This window comes from Salmo salar, chromosome ssa04, assembly GCF_905237065.1.
Source record: "Salmo salar chromosome ssa04, Ssal_v3.1, whole genome shotgun sequence".
Taxonomy (NCBI): domain Eukaryota; kingdom Metazoa; phylum Chordata; class Actinopteri; order Salmoniformes; family Salmonidae; genus Salmo; species Salmo salar.
Window position 1 is genome coordinate 31,724,726 of NC_059445.1, and position 20,070 is coordinate 31,744,795.

A 20,070-nucleotide genomic window follows, 5' to 3' on the forward strand; every position below is an offset into this window, starting at 1 on the left:
ATTTTTAGGTCTGAAGGAATTGATTTTTGAGTGTAATTCCCCTTTATTTGTGCATCTGACCCTTTAATTGTGCACCTAGCGAGTGAGGAATGTGCCTTGTATTGTGCAGGTCTAGCGACGGGTCTGTACTGCTGCTTCTCATTTCATGGCTAAGTTTGCAAATAAGAAATAATAGATACAAATGGTATACTAACTCATGGTAAACTTCTGCCAGGTAAGCCTACTTTGCCAGCCTAGTCTTATAGATTAGACATAACATAGTAAATGTAAATCAGGCACTCACATTAGTATGATATGTTACTTTTGGTATGGTTACATGAGACAGATGGTTACTTAACGCAAAAACAAAGGAAAGGTGGTTGGTTGGGGTGGATGGTAAGCATATAATGCGTACATCCAGCAACCCAAAGGTTGTGAGTTTGAATCTCATCATGGACAACCTTAGCATTTTTAGCTAATTAGCAACTTTTCAAGTACTTACTTTTTTTTTGCTATTTTGCAACTACTTAGCGTGTTAGCTAATGCTTCCCCTAAACCTAACCTTAACAATTTTAGCTAACCCTTCCCCTAACCCTAACCTTAAGCTTTTAACCTAACTCCTAAACTTAACCCTAAGACTAGCCTAGCTAATGTGAGCCATCTAGCCACCTAGCTAGAATTTGTAACATATCATACCTTTTGCAAATTCTTGACATGTAGTACGTTTTGCAAATTTGTAACATATTGTACATTTTGCAAATATTTGTGACATATAATACGAATTGTAATTCGTAACATATCATACAAAATGTGTGGTGGACATCCAGAAATTAATACATACCATATGAAAAGTAACATATCATACTGAATGGGGTGTCTCGAATTTATGTACAGAATAATACACAATGCTCTGAGACCGAGTTGACTTTGCAGTTAACATTTATTTGAGAAGGTTTTGGGGAAAGTATTTCTGTCAACCCACAAGATGGTTATCACATCAACTGGCTACACACGGAGTGATAGACAAATGCACACCATACAGACAGACAAGGGCAATATTGCTGGAAATTAAATGTCAGATATTTTCATAGGTTTGGCTTTTTAAGCCAATAGTGGCTAACCAGGGGTGGGATAACGTCAATGTTGCGTTGATTAGACAGTAGCTGGGACCTTGCAGTGTCAGATACTTGTGTGATTTGTTTATGACAGTTTGCGATGGATTACATAAAAAATTGCACATACTTCTGGAATTGTTTGGTGAGCTACTCATAGGTGAGCTGTGAGCTACTGGTAGCTCATGATCAAACTGCTGGAGACCTCTGCTTTAGACCCTGAGATAGAAAGTGGGCCACAGACCTGGGTTCAAACACTATTTGAAATACTTAAAAATATAACAATGAAAAATGTTTTCCAGACTGTATCTTGCCGATTTATTATTTAAAAATGTGCAATGTGAGTATTGGGTTGAGACTGAGACAACCTGGTTCAATTTGTGTCCCGAGGGAAAACCAGTTCGGAAACACTGATGTAGTGTAATACACCTGGGAATTAAACTGGATGCTGTAATGTAAGTGGCCAAAGGAGGGCAGTGCTTCGTACTCCAGGGCTTGGAGCCAGGCTTGGATTTAAGTGTTATTTAAAATGTATTTTACATTAACCTCAGAAAAATGTGCCCACAATGCAAGGATGCCATCATGTGTTGGATTCATATAAAACATAATTCCTCCTGTGTTCCCATTAGGGTATGGAGGCCTCGGAGCAGGGTGAGGCCACCATTTAATGATGTCGTCATGTGTTGGATTCATGTAACACATCAAAACATCATGTCTATACTGTGTTCCCATCAGGGTATGGAGGCCTCGGAGCTGGGGGACTGGGATCCAGAGGTTCTGGTCAAGGGGCTGGAGGACTTGGAGCAGGCCAAGGTCTTGGAGCTGGCCAAGGAGATGGATACAGACCTGGAGGAGGCTACGGTGGTGCTGCTGGTGGTCTATACGCTGGAGGGGTGGGGGCAGGCCAGAAACCTCCCAAAACAGGTACAGGCTCTGGGAGGATGGGGCTAGGGGTGGAATGACCAGAGCCATATGTCATAGGTATACAGAGTTTGGTCAGCTCTTTATGGCCACCTGGCTATTGCCTGATTGTTCTGTGCATTTCTCTCACCCTTTTTCATCTGCATTAGGAGCAGGAAGTACACTAGGAGGAGATGGATATGGGCCTGGTGGTGCTGATGGACATGGGCCTGGTGGCGCAGGTGGACATGGGCCTGGTGGCGCAGGTGGACATGGGCCTGGTGGCGCAGGTGGACATGGGCCTGGTGGCGTAGGTGGACATGGGCCTGGTGGCACAGGAACTGGGCCTGGTGGCGCAGGAACGGGACCTAGTGGCGCAGGTGGATATGGTCCTGGTGGCGCAGGAACTGGGCCTAGTGGCGCAGGTGGAGTTGGTCTTGGTGGTTTTGGGCCTGGTGGCGCAGCAGTACCAGCTGGAGGTTAGTAAGGGTTTATCAAACCCGAGAACTACGACATCCACAGAGAACATGCAAAAAAACAGAGTGAGGCTGAACACTATTTCATTGTGTAAAGTATATAAATTAGACTGAGTGGGAAATTAAGGGAGAAGATATGCAGTACAATACACCTCATTAAAATGATTGATGTATATTGTTGCAGCACCAGTACTTCCACAGACTGGAGTCCCTGGGGGTGGAGCTAGAGAGAAGAGCGGTTGGAAGGCCAACAAACAAGTGCCAGGTAAACTACAAGTCCCAGAGGCCAACTCCATATCTTACTGCAGTATAGATGTAAAGGTAGTAGTTTTATTTCAATATACAGTAGTTTTGTTTTGTCATATATTCCTTACTTTATCAACACAGGTGTTGGAGTACCTGGACTCTATCAAGGTGGAATAGTACCTAGTCAAGGTATGTCTGCCAAGATGTTCTGATTTGGTTGATATGTTGTGAGATTAGATGAGCTGAGATACGTTACATGTCTGAGCTGAGATACGTTGCAATACTTTACATGTTTGCTTTTGCAAAACTTTGCCTTGGTGCGCTCTCATTTCTCCTCCATTATTGTGTTTAGGTTTCGGAGGGCGTGGGGTTCTACCAGGTGTTGCCACTGGATCCGGACTTGTTCCCCAGACAGGTGAGTCTGTCATCCACCTGTTGAACTACTGACCTTTGACCCCTAACCTAATTCTGCACCCTGTTGACCTTGGTCTCGTCTTTCCTACAGGGGCAGGTGTGCTGAGTCAGGGTGGAGTTGGAGTTGGCACTGGAGCTGGAGGTAAGGGTTTATCAAACAGAGAGGGACAACAGTGTTATAATTGATTTTATAAGACGTGAATATACAGTGAGCTCCAAGTATTGAAACAGTGACATTTTTGTTGTTGTTTTGGTTCTGTACTCCAGCACTTGAAATGATAGGAGGTTAACCTCTTAAAGGGCAGACTGTCAGGGCAGACTGTCAGCTTTAATTTGAGGGTATTTTCATCCATATAGGGTGAAACGTTTATAAATAACAGCACTTTTTGTACATAGCCCTCCCCAGATTTACATGGTTATCAAAATGACACAAAGCCTAAACAAAACACAGCCCTTATTTTAAGTGTCTCTAAAATCCCCTGTGGGAAAAATGAATGGTGGAAAATCAATTGGAACCATTATTCTCCATGTTTGACTGCTGGGTTTTATGGGCATTATGACACCTCCCCCATGGGGATCTATTGTGTTCCCTTGAATAAATAAAAGTTAATAAATGAATATTAACACTTTCTAAAGTATTATTTTAACACCAGTACAGTAGGATTCATATGTTCACTGAAAATACTGTAGTGTACAATTTGCACTTTCAGAGTTAAAGGGCAGATTGTCAGGGCAGACAGTCAGCTTTCATTTGAGGGTATTTTCATCCATATCGGGTGAACCGTTTTATAAATAACAGCACTTTTTGTACATAGCCCTCTCCATATTTTAGGGGACCAAGATTATTGGGACAAATTCACTTGCAGTGCATTTGGAAAGTATTCGGACCCCTTATCTTTTTCCACATTTTGCTACCTTACAGCCTTATTCTAAAATGGATTCAACAAAAAAAATGTCCTCATCAATCTGCACACAACACACCATAATGGCAAAGCGAAAAAATAATTGATTAAAAATCAAAAACAAAAATACATTATTTACATAAGTATTCAGACCCTTGGGCATGAGACTCGAAATTGGTGCATCCTGTTTCCATTGATCATCCTTGAGATGTTTCTACAACTTTATTGGAGACCATTTGTGGTAAATTCAATTGATTGGACATGATTTGGAAAGGCACACACCTGTATATATAAAGGTCCCACAGTTGACAGTGCATGTCAGAGCAAAAACCAAGCCATGAGGTCGAAGGAATTGCTGTAGCACTCTGAGACAGGATTGTGTCGAGGCACAGATCTGGTACCAAAAAATGTCTGCAGCATTGAAGGTCCCCAAGACCACATTGGCCTCCATCATTCCTAAATGGAAGAAGTTTGGAACCACCAAGATTCTTTCTAGAGCTGGCCTCCCGGCCAAACTGAGCAATCCTGGGGGAGAAGGCCACTGGTTAGGGAGGTGACCAAGAACCAGATGGTCACTCTGACAGAGCTCCAGAGTTCCTCTGTGGAGATGGGAGATCCTTCCAGAAGAACACACATATCTGCAGCACTCCACCAATCAGGCCTTTATGGTAGAGTGGCCAGACGGAAGTCAATCCTCAGTAAAAGGCACATGACAGCCCACTTGGAGTTTGCCAAAAGGCACCTAAAGGACTCTCAGACCATGAGAAACAACATTCTCTGTTCTGATGAAACCAAGATTGAACTCTTTGGCATGAATACCAAGTGTCACATCTGGAGGAAACCTGGTACCATCCCTATGGTGATGCATGGTGATGGCAGCATCATGCTGTGGGATTTTTTTCAGTGGCAGGGACTGGGAGACTAGTCAGGATCGAGGGAAAGATGAACAGAGCAAAGTACAGAGAGATCTTTAATGAAAACCTGCTCCAGAATACTCAGGACCTCAGACTGGGGCGAATGTTCACCTTCCAACATGACAACGATCCTAAGCACACAGCCAAGACAATGCAGGAGTGGCTTCGGAACAAGTCTCTGAATGTCCTTGAGTGGCCCAGCCAGAGCCCAGACTTGAACCCGATCGAACATCTCTGGAGAGACCTGAAAATAGCCGTGCAGCAACGCTCCCCATCCAACCTGACAGAGCTTGAGAGGATCTGCAGAGTTGAATGGGAGAAACTCCCCAAATACAGGTGAGCCAAGCTTGTAGTGTCATAACCAAGAAGACTTGAGGCTCTAATCGTTGCCATAGCTGCTTCAATAAAGTACTGAGTAAAAGGTCTGAATGCTTATGTGATTATTTCAGGGGGTTTTTGTATAAATTTGCAAACATTTCTAAAAACCTGTTTTTGCTTGTCATTATGGGGTATTGCGTGTAGATTGATGAGGGGGGAAACGATTTAATCCATTTTAGAATAAGGCTGTAATGTAACAATGTGGAAAAAGTCAAGGGGTCTGTATATTTTCCGAATGCACTGTATATGTGTATTAAAGTAGTAAAAACGTACATTTTTGTTTGATGCATTTGCTGTTTGTTTTAGTTGTTTCAGATTATTTTGTGCCCAGAAATGAATGGTAAATAATGTATTGTGTCATTTTGGAGTCACTTTTATTGTAATAAGAATATCATATGTTTCTAAACACTTCTATATTAATGTGGATGCTACCATGATTACAGATAGTCCTGATGAATTGTGAATAATGATGAGTGAGAATGTTACAGATGCACAATTTCATACCCCCCCAACAATATAAAATGCCAATCTCCCTTGTTGTAATGGTGAGATGTTAGCATGTCTTGGGGGTATGATATTTGTGTGTGTAACTTTCTCACTATACATTATTTACTATTAATTTGTATTGGGCACAAAATAATCTGAAACACAACCAAAGCAAACATACAAATACATCCAACAAATTTGTAAAGTCACAAACTTGATGTTGCGTGCTATGAATATGGGACCAAATACTTAACTTTTTACTACTTTAATACACATATCCTGTTAGGGACAGACCCAGTCTTCACTATGAGTCATCCATACATCAATTGTCTTAAAACCTCTTACATCTAGATGTTCCGCTAGCGGAACGCCTCACCAATATCCAATGGTATAGAGTGGCGCGAATTACAAATACCTCAAAAATGCAAAAACTTCAATTTTTCAAACATATGACTATTTTACACCATTTTAAAGACAAGACTCTCCTTTATCTAACCACATTGTCCGATTTCAAAAAGGCTTTACAACGAAAGCAAAACATTAGATTATGTCAGGAGAGTAGCTTTTCGGTGAAAGCACATTTTGCAATATTCTTAGTAGATAGCCCGGCCATCATGGCTAGCTATTTTGACACCCACCAAGTTTGGCACTCACCAAACTCAGATTTACTATTAAAAAAATTGGATTACCTTTGCTGTTCTTTGTCAGAATGCACTCCCAGGACTTCTACTTCAACAACCAATGTTGTTTTGGTTCCAAATAATCCATAGTTATATCCAAATAGCTCCGTTTTGTTCGTGCGTTCAAGTCACTATCCGAAGGGTGACGCGCCGGCGCATTTCGTGACAAAAAATTCAAATATTCCATTACCGTACTTCGAAGCATGTCAAACGCTGTTTTAAAATCAATTTTTATGCTTTTTTTCTCGTAAAATAGTGATAATATTCCAACCGGGAGACGTTGTATCCGTTCAAACACTGAAAGTAAAACATGGAGTCGCCACATGCACGCGCGGACCAGTGCCATTGTGCTTAGAAGGACCACTCACCAAAATCCCTACTGTTTTTCGCCCAGAGACTGCAGAGCTATCATACAACGTTCTGGCACCTTCCTAGAGCCAATGAAAGCCTTAGAAAATGTCACGTTACAGCAGAGATCCTGTATTTTCGATAAAGAGGCTATAGAAGGACAAGAAATGGTCAGACAGGGCACTTCCCATATAGAATCTTCTCAAGTTTTGGCCTGCCATATGAGTTCTGTTATACTCACAGATACCATTCAAACAGTTTTAGAAACTTTAAGGTGTTTTCTATCCAAATCTACTAATTATATGCATATTCTAGTTTCTGGGCAGGAGTAATAACCAGATTAAATCGGGTACGTTTTTCATCCGGCCGTGAAAATACTGCCCCCTATCCCTAACAGGATATAAGTGAATTTGTCCCCATAGTTTCCGTCCCCTAAAATGCAGGGACTATGTACAAGAAGTGCTGTAATTTCTAAATGTTCCACCTGCTATGGATGAAAATACCCTCAAATTAGAATTGACAGTCTGAACCTTAAAATCATCATATCATTTCAAATCGAAAGTGCTGGAGTACAATACTTTTGTAGCTCACAGGATGTACTCTATATAAACACTCACCTTGTGCATTAATATACAGGTAACTGGCAAAATAAAGGAAACACTGAGTAAATGAGTGTCCCACAAAGTATATTGAAAGCATGTGCTTCCACACAGGTGTGATTCCTGAGCTAATTAAGCAATTAACATCCCATCATGCATAAGATCATTTATAAAAATTCCCAGTTGCCCATTATTTTGTCTACCATGGCTAGAAGAAGAGATTTTGAAAGAGGGGTCTCTAAGGAGCATAAGAGCATAGCGTGTGTGTGTCTCAGTTACCAGATCTCAACCCAATTGAGCACGTATGGAGATTCTGGAGCGTCACCTGACACAGCGTCTTCAACCACCATCAACAAAACATAAAATGATGGAATTTCTCGTGAAAGAATGGTCACATCCCTCCAATAGAATTCAGACACTTGTAGAATCAAAGCCAAGATGCATTGAAGCTGTTCTGGCAGCTCGTGGTGGCCCAACGCCCTATTAAGACACTTTATGTTGGTGTTTCCTTTATTTTGGCAGTTACATGTACATTAATATATAAATAAATACATTGTATATAGTGTATATTCTTCTCCTCAGGTGGCCGAGGCAGTTTAAATGGAGTGTTCCGTGGATATCCCCTCATATCACCTAAATCTGGAGGTACTGCACACTCAGCCTGGTCTCATAAACTAGATGTATCATAGTAGACGTAACATAGTAAACATAAATTTGGGACACTCAAATTTGTATGTTATGTTTTGTATAGTTACATGAGACTTAAGGTGAAAATGAAAGTAGCGTGATTGGTCGGAGTGGATGAGTGGGCATATAACACGAACGTCTATCAACCCAAAGTTGCAAGTTCGAATCTCGTTACGGACAACTTTAGCATTTTAACTAATTAGCAACTTTTCAAATATTTAGCATGTTAGCTAACCCTTTCCCTACCCCTAACCTTAACCCTTTTAGCTAACCCTAACCGTTTAACCTAACTCCTAAACTTTACCCTAACCCCTAGCTAGAATTCATAACATATCATAAGTTTAGCAAATTCGTAACATATAGTATGTTTTAGAAATGTGTAAGATATTGTACAATTGCGAATTCATAATATATATTACGAATTGTAATTCGAAACATATCATACGAAATAGGTGATGGACATCCACAAATTAATACATACCATAGTAAACACAACATGGAACAATTTCAATGATTTTACAGAGTTACAGTTCATATAAGGAAATCAGTCGATTGAAATAAATCATTAGGCCCTAATCTATTGATTTCACATGACTGGGCAGGGGAGCCAGGCCCACTCACTAGGCAGCCAGGCCCAGCCAATCAGAATGAGTTTTTCCCAACAAAACAGCTTTATTACAGACAGAAATACTCAGTTGGGTGGCTGGTCTCAGACAATGCCTCAGATGAAGAAGCTGGATGTGGAGATCCTGGGCTGGCGTGGTTACACGTAGTCTGCATTTGTGAGGCCGGTTGGACGTACTGCCAAATTACGTTAGAGGTGGCTTATGGTAGAGAAATTGACATGAAATTCTGGCAAAAGCTCTGGTGGATATTCTTGCAGTCAGCATGCCAAATGCATGCTTCCTCAAAATTTGAGACATTGGTGTCATTGTGTTGTGACAAAACTGCACATTTTAGTGGCCTTCTATTGTCCCCAGAACAAGGTGCACCAATGTAATGATCATGCTGTTTAATCAGCTCCTTTATGTGCCACACCTGTCAGGTGGATGGAATAATCTTGGCAAAGGATCACTAACAGATGTAAACAAATTTGTGCACAACATTTGAGAGAAATTAGCTTTTTGTGCAAATGAAACATTTCTGAGATTATTTTATTTCAGCTCATGAAACATGGGACCAACACTTGACATTTTGTTCACTATAAATTGAGTGTCCCGTATTTACGTACAGAATAATATGAAATGCTCTGAGACCAGGTTGGGACACTAGAAAACTACTACAACAATCCACAATCCATATCTATTACCCTGCTATTTCTCTTCCTTTGCTTATTTCATTCCTCCTCTTTGTCCTCTTCTTCTCTTCCATTTTTAGGGGCTGGAGGCAAATCAGCTAATTCCCAGGCCAAGCTTGCTGCTAAATATGGTAAGACTGAATTAATAATTCATCCTTTAGGAAAGTGGTAGTTGGTAGGTTTACGGTAAGACTAGATGAACTAGTCCTTAGGAAGATGGTAAGTGTACGTTTGGTGACATAACAGGTTTTATTACCCAGGTATTGAATGATTCAGGTGTTTGTGGTCTGGGGGGATTCAGGTGTTTGGTGTGGAGAGGCTCAGGTGTTTGTGATGTGGGGGGGCTCAAGTGTTTGTAGTGTGGGGAACCTAGGTGTTTGTTGTGTGGGGAGACTCACATGTTTGGGGAATAGGGAAACTTAGTTGTTTGTGGTCAGGGGGCACTCAGGTGTTTGTGGTGTGGGGAGACTCAGGTATTTGTGGTCTGGGGGGATTCAGGTGTTTGGTGTGGAGAGGCTCAGGTGTTTGATGTGGGGGGACTCAAGTGTTTGTAGTGTGGGGGACCTAGGTGTTTGGGGGTTCAGTGTGGTTTGGAGTCAAAGATAAGAACTGTCTGTCCCTGGCCAGCTGGAGCTGGAGGTGTACTTCGTCAAGGGGGCATGGCCGGAGCAGGAGGAGTACCTAGCAGTGTACCTGGAGCAGATGGGGTCCCTGGTTATGGAGTTGGTGGTGTACCTCGTCAAGGGGGCATGGCCGGAGCAGGAGGAGTACCTAGCAGTGTACCTGGAGCAGATGGGGTCCCTGGTTATGGAGTTGGTGGTGTACCTCGTCAAGGGGGCATGGCCGGAGCAGGAGGAGTACCTAGCGGTGTACCTGGAGCAGGTGGGGTCCCTGGTTATGGAGTTGGAGCTGGAGCTGGTGGTGTACCTGGTTACGGAGGTGGAGCAGGAGGCATACCTGGATTCGGAGCCGGAGCAGGAGGCGTACCTGGTTATGGGGGCGGAGCCGGAGCAGGAGGCGTACCTGGGGCAGGGGGCGTCCCTGGCTCAGGTGGGTATGGATACCCAGGGGGTTACCCAGGTGGAGGGCGGTACCCAGGGGCTGGCCTAGGAGTAGGAGGTGCCTACCCAGGAGGTGAGTTAGAGACATAAAGGAAAAGAAAGGAGAATACTTGCTGACAAGTTTTTAAATACTCCTAGCTGTTTTGATGTTGCAAAATTTTGACCATATTGACATAAACATTGAATCTGGTCCTCAACAAACTCTGAGAGCATCTAAACAGTGTGTGGGGGCATTCTCCTATCTTTCCACATGATATCTTACATATCATACACGTGTAGAATGTGCTAGATATGTGTACACTCACTCCTCCCCCCCACCAGGTCCCTCCTTCTGGCTACCTCCCATCCTACACTCTGCATGGCTACGCATTTGGCGTTTGAAATACAGAAGGAGTTCACTTAAATATTCTTATTTTTTTAAGGATAAGTTATTTCATCTGATGCCAATGCTAATTTCAGTTTCTTGCATCGCTCTATTTTACAGGAGCTGGATCTAAGGCAGCCAAATATGGTGAGAGTTTGCTTCAATATCAAGAGCACATAACTATGATTTATTTAAGGTAACTGTCTGCATCCTATTCAGTTTTGGGTAAGCTACTCTGAAAATATAGTTTACCAAGCTACCAATTACTTCACACTGGAAGACGTTAAACTACACTAAAGCTACCCTTAAGAAATGTATAGTTTACTTAGCTAAAGTTACTTTGGAAAAGTAGTTCACTACATCCAAACTAGAATAGATCACTCTGGAGTCAGATGTTAACAGAATGTGTAATTTAGCATATCAAACGCAAACTTACCCATATTATTATTTTTATTATAATTATTATTATTATATATACAGTTGAAGTCGGAAGTTTACATACACCTTAGCCAAATACATTTACACTCAGTTTCACAATTCCTGACATTTAATCCTAGTAGAAATGTCCTGTCTTAGTCAGTTAGGATCACCATTTTATTTTAAGAATGTGAAATGTCAGAGTAATAGTAGAGAGAATGATTTATTTCAGCTTTTATTTCTTTCATCACATTCCCAGTGGGTCAGAAGTTTACACTCATATACACTCAATTAGTATTTGGTCGCATTGCCTTTAAATTGTTTAACTTGGGTCAAACATTTCTGGTAGCCTTCCACAAGCTTCTCACAATAAGTTGGGTGAATTCTGGCCCATTCCTCATAACAGAACTGGTGTAACTGAGTCAGGTTTGTTGGCTTTCTTACTCGCACACGCTTTTTCAGTTCTGCACACACATTTTCTATAGGATGGAGGTCAGGGCTTTGTGATGCCCACTCCAATACCTTGACTTTGTTGTCCTTAAGCCATTTTGCCACAACTTTGAAAGTATTCTTGGTGTCATTGTCCATTTGGAAGATCCATTTGAGACCAAGCTTTAACTTCCTGACTGATGTCTTGAGATGTTGCTTCAATATAGCCACACCATTTTCTTCCTCATGATGCCATCTATTTTGTGAAGTGCCCCAGTCCCTCCTGCAGCAAAGCACCCCCACAACATGATGCTGCCATCCCCGTGCTTCACGGTTGGGATGGTGTTCTTCGGCTTGCAAGCATCCCCCTTTTTCCTCCAAACATAACGATGGTCATTATGGCCAAACAGTTCTATTTTTGTTTCATCAGACCAGAGGACATTTCTCCAAAAAGTACGATATTTGTCCCCATGTGCAGTTGCAAACTGTAGTCTGGCTTTCTTTATGGTGGTTTTGGAGGAGTGGCTTCTTCCTTGCTGAGCGGCCTTTCAGGCCTTTCAGGTTATGTCGATATAGGACTCGTTTTACTGTGGATATAGATACTTTTGTACCTGTTTCCTCCAGCATCTTCACAAGGTCCTTTGCTGTTTTTCTGGGATTGATTTGCTCTTTTCGCACCAAAGTACGTCCATCTCTAGACAGAATGCGTCTCCTTCCTGAGAGGTATGGAAGCTGCGTGGTCCCAGGGTGTTTATACTTGCGTACTATTGTTTGTACAGATGAACGGGGTACCTTCAGGCATTTGGAAATTGCTCCCAAGAATGAACCAGACTTGTGGAGGTCTACAATTTTTTTTCTGAGGTCTTGGCTGATTTCTTTTGATTTTCCCATGATGTCCTGCAAAGAGGCACTGAGTTTGAAGGTAGCCCTTGAAATACATCCACAGGTACACCTCCAATTGACTCAAATGATGTCAATTAGTCTATCAGAATCTTCTAAAGCCATGACATAATTTTCTGGAATTTGCCAAGCTGTTTAAAGGCAGTCAACTTAGTGTATGTAAACTTCTGACCCACTGGAATTGTGATACAGTGAATCATAAGTGAAATAATCTGTAAACAATTGTTGGGAAAATTACTTGTGTCATGCACAAAGTAGATGTCCTAACCGACTTGCCAAAACTATAGTTTACTAACAAGAAATGTGGTTGAAAAATGGGTTGAAAAATAGTTTTAATGACTCCAGCCTAAACGTATGTAAACTTCCGATTTCAACTGTATAATATTATATATATTTATAATAGTGTGTAGTTAAGTACACCACTGCATGGTAAAAACAGTAGCAAGATTTGAATTTAGTTCAACTACCACCAAGCTACTGCAAAGTGGAATTAAATTACTAGTTTAACTACATGTAGTTCACTGGTCCTGTAATTGTTGACGAATAAGCACTCTTCATACAAGACCATTGCCTCCCTTTCTCCAGGTCAGGGTGGAGCAGGCACTGGAGCTGGTGGTGGTCTAGGAGGAGGAGGTCCATCAGCAGGAGCTGGTGCTGGGCTCAGCCAGGGAGTGCCTGCATCTGGGATTGGAACCGGAAGACTGCCTGGTGGGGCTGGAGGGGAACCAGGAGGCGGTTACAGGCCTGGCGGTAGCGTCGGTCCTGGAGGTGGAGTTGGACCAGATGGGGCCAGTTATGGACCAGGTGGGGCCGGCTATGGACCAGGTGGAGCTGGACCTGGTGGCTATGGACCAGGTAGTGCTGGAAGTTATGGAACAGGTGGAGGGGTTGGACCAGGTGGTGCTGGGGAAGGACATGGTGGAGCTGGCTATGGACCAGGTGGAGCCGGCTATGGACCAAGTGGAGGAGTTGGTGGAGTGCCTGGTGGTGGACACAGACCCAGAGATGGTTTACCTGGTAGTGTTGCTGGTTACGGACCTGGTGCTGGTGTTGGAGGTACATTAAACCAGTGGGTCCAAAAAATCAAATATGATTTGTGTGAGCGGACCAAGTCATTTGGTGTCACTCTAAAGTGGAAAGGTGGAATAAACGAGTCCAGAGTAGGTTTTCTTGATTTAACACAATTCTCTATTGAGGGATTTCTGACAATACAAACACTCCAACACAGTCAATGAGAATCTCCAAAGGAACAACATATATCTTCTTCTTTAGATGACACAGGATCACATTACGATTATCTTCAAACTATAACAACAATCACATATTCGTCACCGTCTTAATGGATCTTCTTGGATAACACCTCTCTCTCCGTAGCCATTTTCCAGAGATAGTTTATCTTCCCCTCTTCTTGCTGGTTCCATCCTCTCTCTTGTAGGGGAAAGAGAATATCTCATTAGTACCGTCAGCTGTGCTTAATTGACTCTGGTTACCTTGTCTCACATGCCTTGTTGGGCTACTATCCGTGAGCCCAGCCTGCCCTCTGGTGGTCCTTCCACATTTGTCACATTCTTCGTAAACAGGTGTAGACTAACACTGAAATGCTTAATTTCAGGCCCTTCCCAATAATGCAGAGAGAAAAACAGAAAAATAGTAACACAAGGAATAAATCCACAATGAGTAACGATAACTTGGCTCTATAGACGGGGTACCAATACCAAGTCAATGTGCACGGGTACGAGGTAAATGAGGTAGATATATTTATTTACCTTTATGTCAACAGGGAAGTCATATTGATACTAAAGTCTCTTTTACAAATGAGCCCTGCACCATACAAATCAAGTGTATCAATAGGCAAGTATAAATAAACACAATATACACATTAAATAGACATTCAGTCAAAGAACCAGTCAATGAACCAGGTGAAGCTGGGGAAGGACAAGGAACTGGAGCTGGAGGCACAGCTATAAGTGATTCAGTATTCAGTGACTTTGCATCCCTTTGTTTTCCTGTTCAGTGACAAGAATGCTCTGTAAAAGAGAAAACAGGATGTATATTTAATTCATAAATGTGCTCCTTTACAGGATATGATGCAAATGCCAAAGCTCGTAAATATGGTGAGTAAATCCAATATCCTTGTCTTTTGTAAAGTTGAAAGTTCCGTTTTGAAATATTTATTTGTATGCATACAGTACCAGCTGGTATAGTACTTTAATAGAGAGGAAAATCAATGTCTCCACTGACAGGTATGCTAAGTGGTGTCCTTGGGACCCCAGGAGGAGGACAGGCAGCCAGCCTGGGAGGAGTACCAGGAGGGGGAGCAGGGACTGGAGTAGGCCAGGGGGGAGTGCCCAGATCTGGGCTTGGTGGTGGTGGAGGTTTCCCTGGTGGTTATGGTCCTGGTTCTGGATATGGACCTGGCCGTGGAACCGGTGGTGGTTATGGACCAGGAGTGGGTGCTGGGACTGGACTTGGCCAGGGAGCAGGGCCTGGAGCTGGGCTTGGTGCTGGTGGAGTGCCTGGTGGTGGATACAGACCCGGAGGTGGTTTACCTGGTAGTGGTGCTGGTTACGGACCTGGTGCTGGAGGTACATTAAACCAGTGGGTCAAAAAATCTAAAATGATTTGTCACATGCTTCGTAAACAGGTGTAGGCTAACACTGAAATGCTTAATTACAGGCCCTTCCCAATAATGCAGAGAGAAAAACAGAAAAATAATAACACAAGGAATAAATCCACAATGAGTAACGATAACTTGGCTCTATAGACGGGGTACCAATACCAAGTCAATGTGCAGGGGTACGAGGTAAATGAGGTAGATATATTTATTTACCTTTATGTCAACAGGGAAGTCATATTGATACTAAAGTCTCTTTTACAAATGAGCCCTGCACCATACAAAACAAGTGTATCAATAGGCAAGTATAGATACACATAAATAAACACAATATACACATTAAAAACATTAAGATACAAAACAGTCAATTAAAAGAAATGTATTCTTCATTATAAAAATCCTCTGAATTTCCCTTGGAAAACCGAAGCATCCAATCAAAGTGTATTTTGGAGATTATTCCAAACATTTAGGAGATTATTCCAAACAAGGAAATTAAAGGCTGATTTACCTAACTCTGTAGACACCAAAGGAGTCTTCAGAGTTATTTAACCCTGTGAACGGGTTTGATAACTTGCAGTTTTAAATCTTAACAGTAAGGATAGGTAAGATGGAAGCTTGTGGAGCAGGGCTTTATAAACAAAAAGAGCGTAATGATGTGATCTACTGTACGTGACTTTAACCTTTAACCGTCCAGCCAACCTTTTGTAAAGAATGCAGTGATTAGTAATAAAACTGTCTCCTGTGATAAAACGAAGGGTGCATCAAGGGGTTTAAGAGTAGTGGCAGCTGCACTTTGATAAATAGCATCACCATAATCAAGAACAGCTAGAAAGGTTAACAGCACAATCTGCTTCCTGCTGACTAGAGAGGCAAGATCTGTTTCTGTAAAAAAAAGGCCACTTTTAATCTTAGCTTCTTAACAAGCTCATTCATATGTTTTAAAAAAAATGTTCAATCATTGTCAATCGACACACCAAGGTATTTGTATGCAGGGACTTGTTCGATTTATAGAACCATCCGATGATGAGTGAAGATGTAATGCAGCAGAGACAATCTTACGAGAACTTGAAAACAGCATGTATTTAGTTTTGCCGGTATTAAGCACGAGTTTTGAAATCAGTAAGGGCTTCCTGTACAGTTACAAAATCGAACTGTAGCCTTGTCACAGCCAGGTCAGCAGTCATGGAAATTGTGTACATAGTAGTATATTCAGCATGTTTACAGATTGACCAATAGCATTCATAAAAATTGTGAAAAGAACAGCTCCTGGTATCTACTTCTGCGGAACACCTTTATGTTCAAGAAATTTGGACTTAACCCCATCAATCAAGATGGCCTGAGTTCTGTCACTGAGTTAATCATGAAACCATGAGCAGGCATCAGAGCCCAGGCCAATCTAGGACAATTTGTTCAATAAAATAGCATGATCAACAGTATCAAAAGCTTTTGACAGGTCCACAAACAAAGCAGCACATTTCATTTTAGTGTCTAAAGCATTGACAATATCATTAACAACTAATGTGCTTGCTGTGATAAGTGCAGTGCCCTGGCCTAAATCCAGATTGATTTATATTCAAAATACCATTCTCAGATATAAAAGAGTGAAGTTGATTATTTACCAAATATTTGAAAATCTTAGCTAGACATGGAAGCCTGGAGATGGGACGATAATTATCAAGTTCACTACTATCCCTGCCTTATGGAGTGGCAGCACATAAGCTGTTCCTAACTTTTGGAATAGTTCCTGATAACAGTGTTGGATTTATATGTACATACAGTGGCTTGCGAAAGTATTCACCCCCATTGGCATTTTTCCTATTTTGTTGCCTTACAACCTGGAATTAAAATAGATTTCTGGGGTGGGTTTGTATCATTTGATTTACACAACATGCCTACCACTTTGAAGATACTAAATATTTTTTATTATGAAACAAACAAGAAATAAGACAAAAAAACTGAAAACTTGAGCGTGCATAACTATTTACCCCCCCAGTCAATACTTTGCAGAGCCACCTTTTGCAGCAATTGCAGCTGCAAGTCTCTTTCTTGGGGTATGTCTCTATAAGCTTGGCACATCTAGCCACTGGGATTTTTTCCCAATCTTCAAACTGCTCCAGCTCCTTCAAATTGGATGGGTTCTGCTGGTGTACAGCAATCTTTAAGTCATACCACAGATTCTCAATTGGATTGAGGTCTGGGCTTTGACTAGGCCATTCCAAGACATGTAAATGTTTCCCCTTAAACCACTTGAGTGTTGCTTTAGCAGTATGCTTAGGATCATTGTCCAGCTGGAAGGTGAACCTCCATCCCAGTCTCAAATCTCTGGAAGACTGAAACAGGTTTCCCTCAAGAATTTCCCTGTATTTAGCACCACCTATCATTCCTTCAATTCTGACCAGTTTCCCAGTCCCTGAGGACGAAAATGCCGCCACCACCATGCTTCACTGTGGGGATGATTTCTCGGGGTGATGAGAGGTGTTGGGTTTGCGCCAGACATAGCGTTTTCCTTGATGGCCAAAAAGCTCAGTTTTAGTCTCATCTGTCCAGAGCACCTGCTTCCATATGTTTGGGGAGTCTCCCACATGCCTTTTTGGCAAACACCAAATGTGTTTGCTTATTTTTATCTTTAAACAATGGCTTTTTTATGGCCACTCTTCCGTAATGCCCAGTTCTGTGGAGTGTACAGCTTAAAGTGGTCCTATGGACAGATTCTCCAATCTCTGCTGTGGAGCTTTGCAGCTCCTTCAGGGTTATTTTTGGTCTCTTTGTTGCCTCTCTGATTAATGCCCTCCTTGCCTGGTTTGTGAGTTTTGGTGGGTGGCCCTCTCTTGGCAGGTTTGTTGTGGTGCCATATTTTTTCCATTTTTTAAATAATGGATTTCATGGTATTCCGTGGGATGTTCAAAGTTTCAGATATTTTTTTTATAACTCAACCCTGATCTGTACTTCTCCACAACTTTGTCCCTGACCTGTTTGGAGAGCTCCTTGGTCTTCATGGTGCTGCTTGCTTGGTGGTGCCGCAGACTCTGGGGCCTTTTAGAACAGGCGTATATATACTGATATCATGTGACACTTAAATAAAGTCCACCTGTCTGCAATCTAACTGATTATGTGACTTCTGAAAGTAATTGGTTGCACCAGATCTTATTTAGGGGCTTCATAGCAAAGGGGGTGAATACATATGCACACACCACTTTTCAGTTGTTTATTTTTTTGAACCAAGTCATTTTTTTCACTTCACCAATTTGTAATATTTTGTGTATGTCCATTACATGAAATCCAAATAAAAATCCATTTAAATTGCAGGTTGTAATGCAGCAAAATAGGAAAAACACCAAGGGGGATGAATACTTTTGCAAGGCACTGTATAGGTAGAGGTAAAGTGACTAGGCAACAGGATAGATAATAAGCAGCAGCAGCAGCTGCAGTGTATGTGATGAGAGTTAGTGCAAAAAGGGTCAATGCAGATAGTCCGGGTAGCTAATTGGTTAACTATTTAGCAGTCTTTTGGCTAGAAGCTGTTCAGAGTCCTGTTGGTTCCAGACTTGGTGCATCGGTACCGCTTGTCGTGCGGTAGCAGAGAGAACAGTCTATGACTTGGGTAGCTGGAGTCTTCAACCATTTTTAGGGCCTTCCTCTGACACTGCCTGGTATAGGACCAATGAAGTGTCTCCCATCATTAAATGTCTCCCATCATGTGCTCTGTCTCACAGGATATCCTGCTGGGGCTAAGTCACTGAAATACGGTAATCATTATTTTCTCTTTGTGGAGAGTATTTATGTTAAAATCCTTGAAACAAAACAGTATGATGGCTGCCATATTTATGTTGTCTAACCCTAACCCCTGACCCCTCCCGTGTTGTCCTGCCAGGTCCAGGAGGAGGTGGAGGAGCTCCGGGTGGAGGCCTTGGTGGGAGATTCGGTGCCTCAGGAGGTCTGCCAGGAGGAGGCTACGGACCAGGGGCAGGAGGCGCCTTAGGAGCAGGAGAAGCAGGGGCCGGAGGAAGAGTGCCTGGGGGTGGATACAGGACTGGAGCTGGGCCTGGTGCTGGGTATGGAGCAGGAACAGGGCCTGGAGCTGGGTATGGTCAGGGAGCAGGAGGAGTCCCTGGAGGAGGAGTCCCTGGAGGAGGCTATGAAGCTAGGGCAAGAGCAGGAGGAGTACCTGGGGCTGGATATGGACCTGGAAGAGGTTAGTCAACAGCAGAGCCAGGGGTTCCCTAGGACAGGTTGGGATATAGGGGCTATTTACAAAGCAGCGTTCCTTGTTTGTTGAGAATATGTTCTCATTGATTTACCTGGTTAAATAAAGGCAACTAATAATAGTTGGACTTGGGGGAATTATTTGATTGGGAATCCTTGTTGTGTATTCCAGGGAAAACATTGTTTGTTGGGCTTCAAGCTTCCTACATAATGGCATTGGTTGGGCAGTTTTTTCCTGTTGGTTTTGAGTTCAACATTCTGTAGTGAAAAGGGTCGCTATGATTCTACAGGATATGGTGCCGGATCAAAAGCTGCTAAATACGGACAAGGTGCTGGTGGGGCCGGTGGGACCCTTGGAGGAGGAGCTGGACAAGGATGTGAGTTTGTCTTGTCACTCTGGTCATACATTGTCCAAGGAAGCCAATATTGTATTTTGTCATTTGGGTGAACTATCCCTTTAAGGGAATATAAAGTTGAATCGATGTCCATAAAATGTCTAAGTTTGATCTGGGGATTACCTCTTACTTCCTTAGTCGGAGGGGTACCAGGTGGCTATGGACCAGGTGAGAAAATATCGCCTATTATTTAGCACCAATATCGACTTTGCCTCTCAAAGCTACTTATTGCACTACCAAAATTTAAGTAACAGCTGAACATTGTACAT

General features: G+C 42.3%; 1 protein-coding gene across 4 annotated transcripts in view; it reads left to right on the plus strand.

Annotated features, from left to right (window-relative positions):
• The window catches only part of elnb (elastin b), a 62,249-nt gene that overhangs the window by 18,615 nt on the left and 23,564 nt on the right, over positions 1-20,070 (plus strand). For 2 of the 4 annotated variants that reach the window (XM_014195740.2, XM_014195741.2), the window contains exons 8-24: positions 1,827-2,015; positions 2,162-2,470; positions 2,652-2,732; positions 2,855-2,902; positions 3,066-3,128; positions 3,219-3,269; positions 8,017-8,079; positions 9,499-9,549; positions 10,046-10,552; positions 10,964-10,990; positions 13,175-13,645; positions 14,671-14,703; positions 14,833-15,174; positions 18,917-18,949; positions 19,075-19,395; positions 19,697-19,783; positions 19,940-19,969. In XM_014195740.2, the coding sequence (XP_014051215.1) occupies positions 1,827-2,015; positions 2,162-2,470; positions 2,652-2,732; positions 2,855-2,902; positions 3,066-3,128; positions 3,219-3,269; positions 8,017-8,079; positions 9,499-9,549; positions 10,046-10,552; positions 10,964-10,990; positions 13,175-13,645; positions 14,671-14,703; positions 14,833-15,174; positions 18,917-18,949; positions 19,075-19,395; positions 19,697-19,783; positions 19,940-19,969 (2,706 nt within the window). Of the gene's footprint in view, positions 1-1,826; positions 2,016-2,161; positions 2,471-2,651; positions 2,733-2,854; positions 2,903-3,065; positions 3,129-3,218; positions 3,270-8,016; positions 8,080-9,498; positions 9,550-10,045; positions 10,553-10,963; positions 10,991-13,174; positions 13,646-14,670; positions 14,704-14,832; positions 15,175-18,914; positions 18,950-19,074; positions 19,396-19,696; positions 19,784-19,939; positions 19,970-20,070 lie in introns of all 4 variants that reach the window. The other 2 variants (XM_014195742.2, XM_014195743.2) reach the window with 2 other exon arrangements.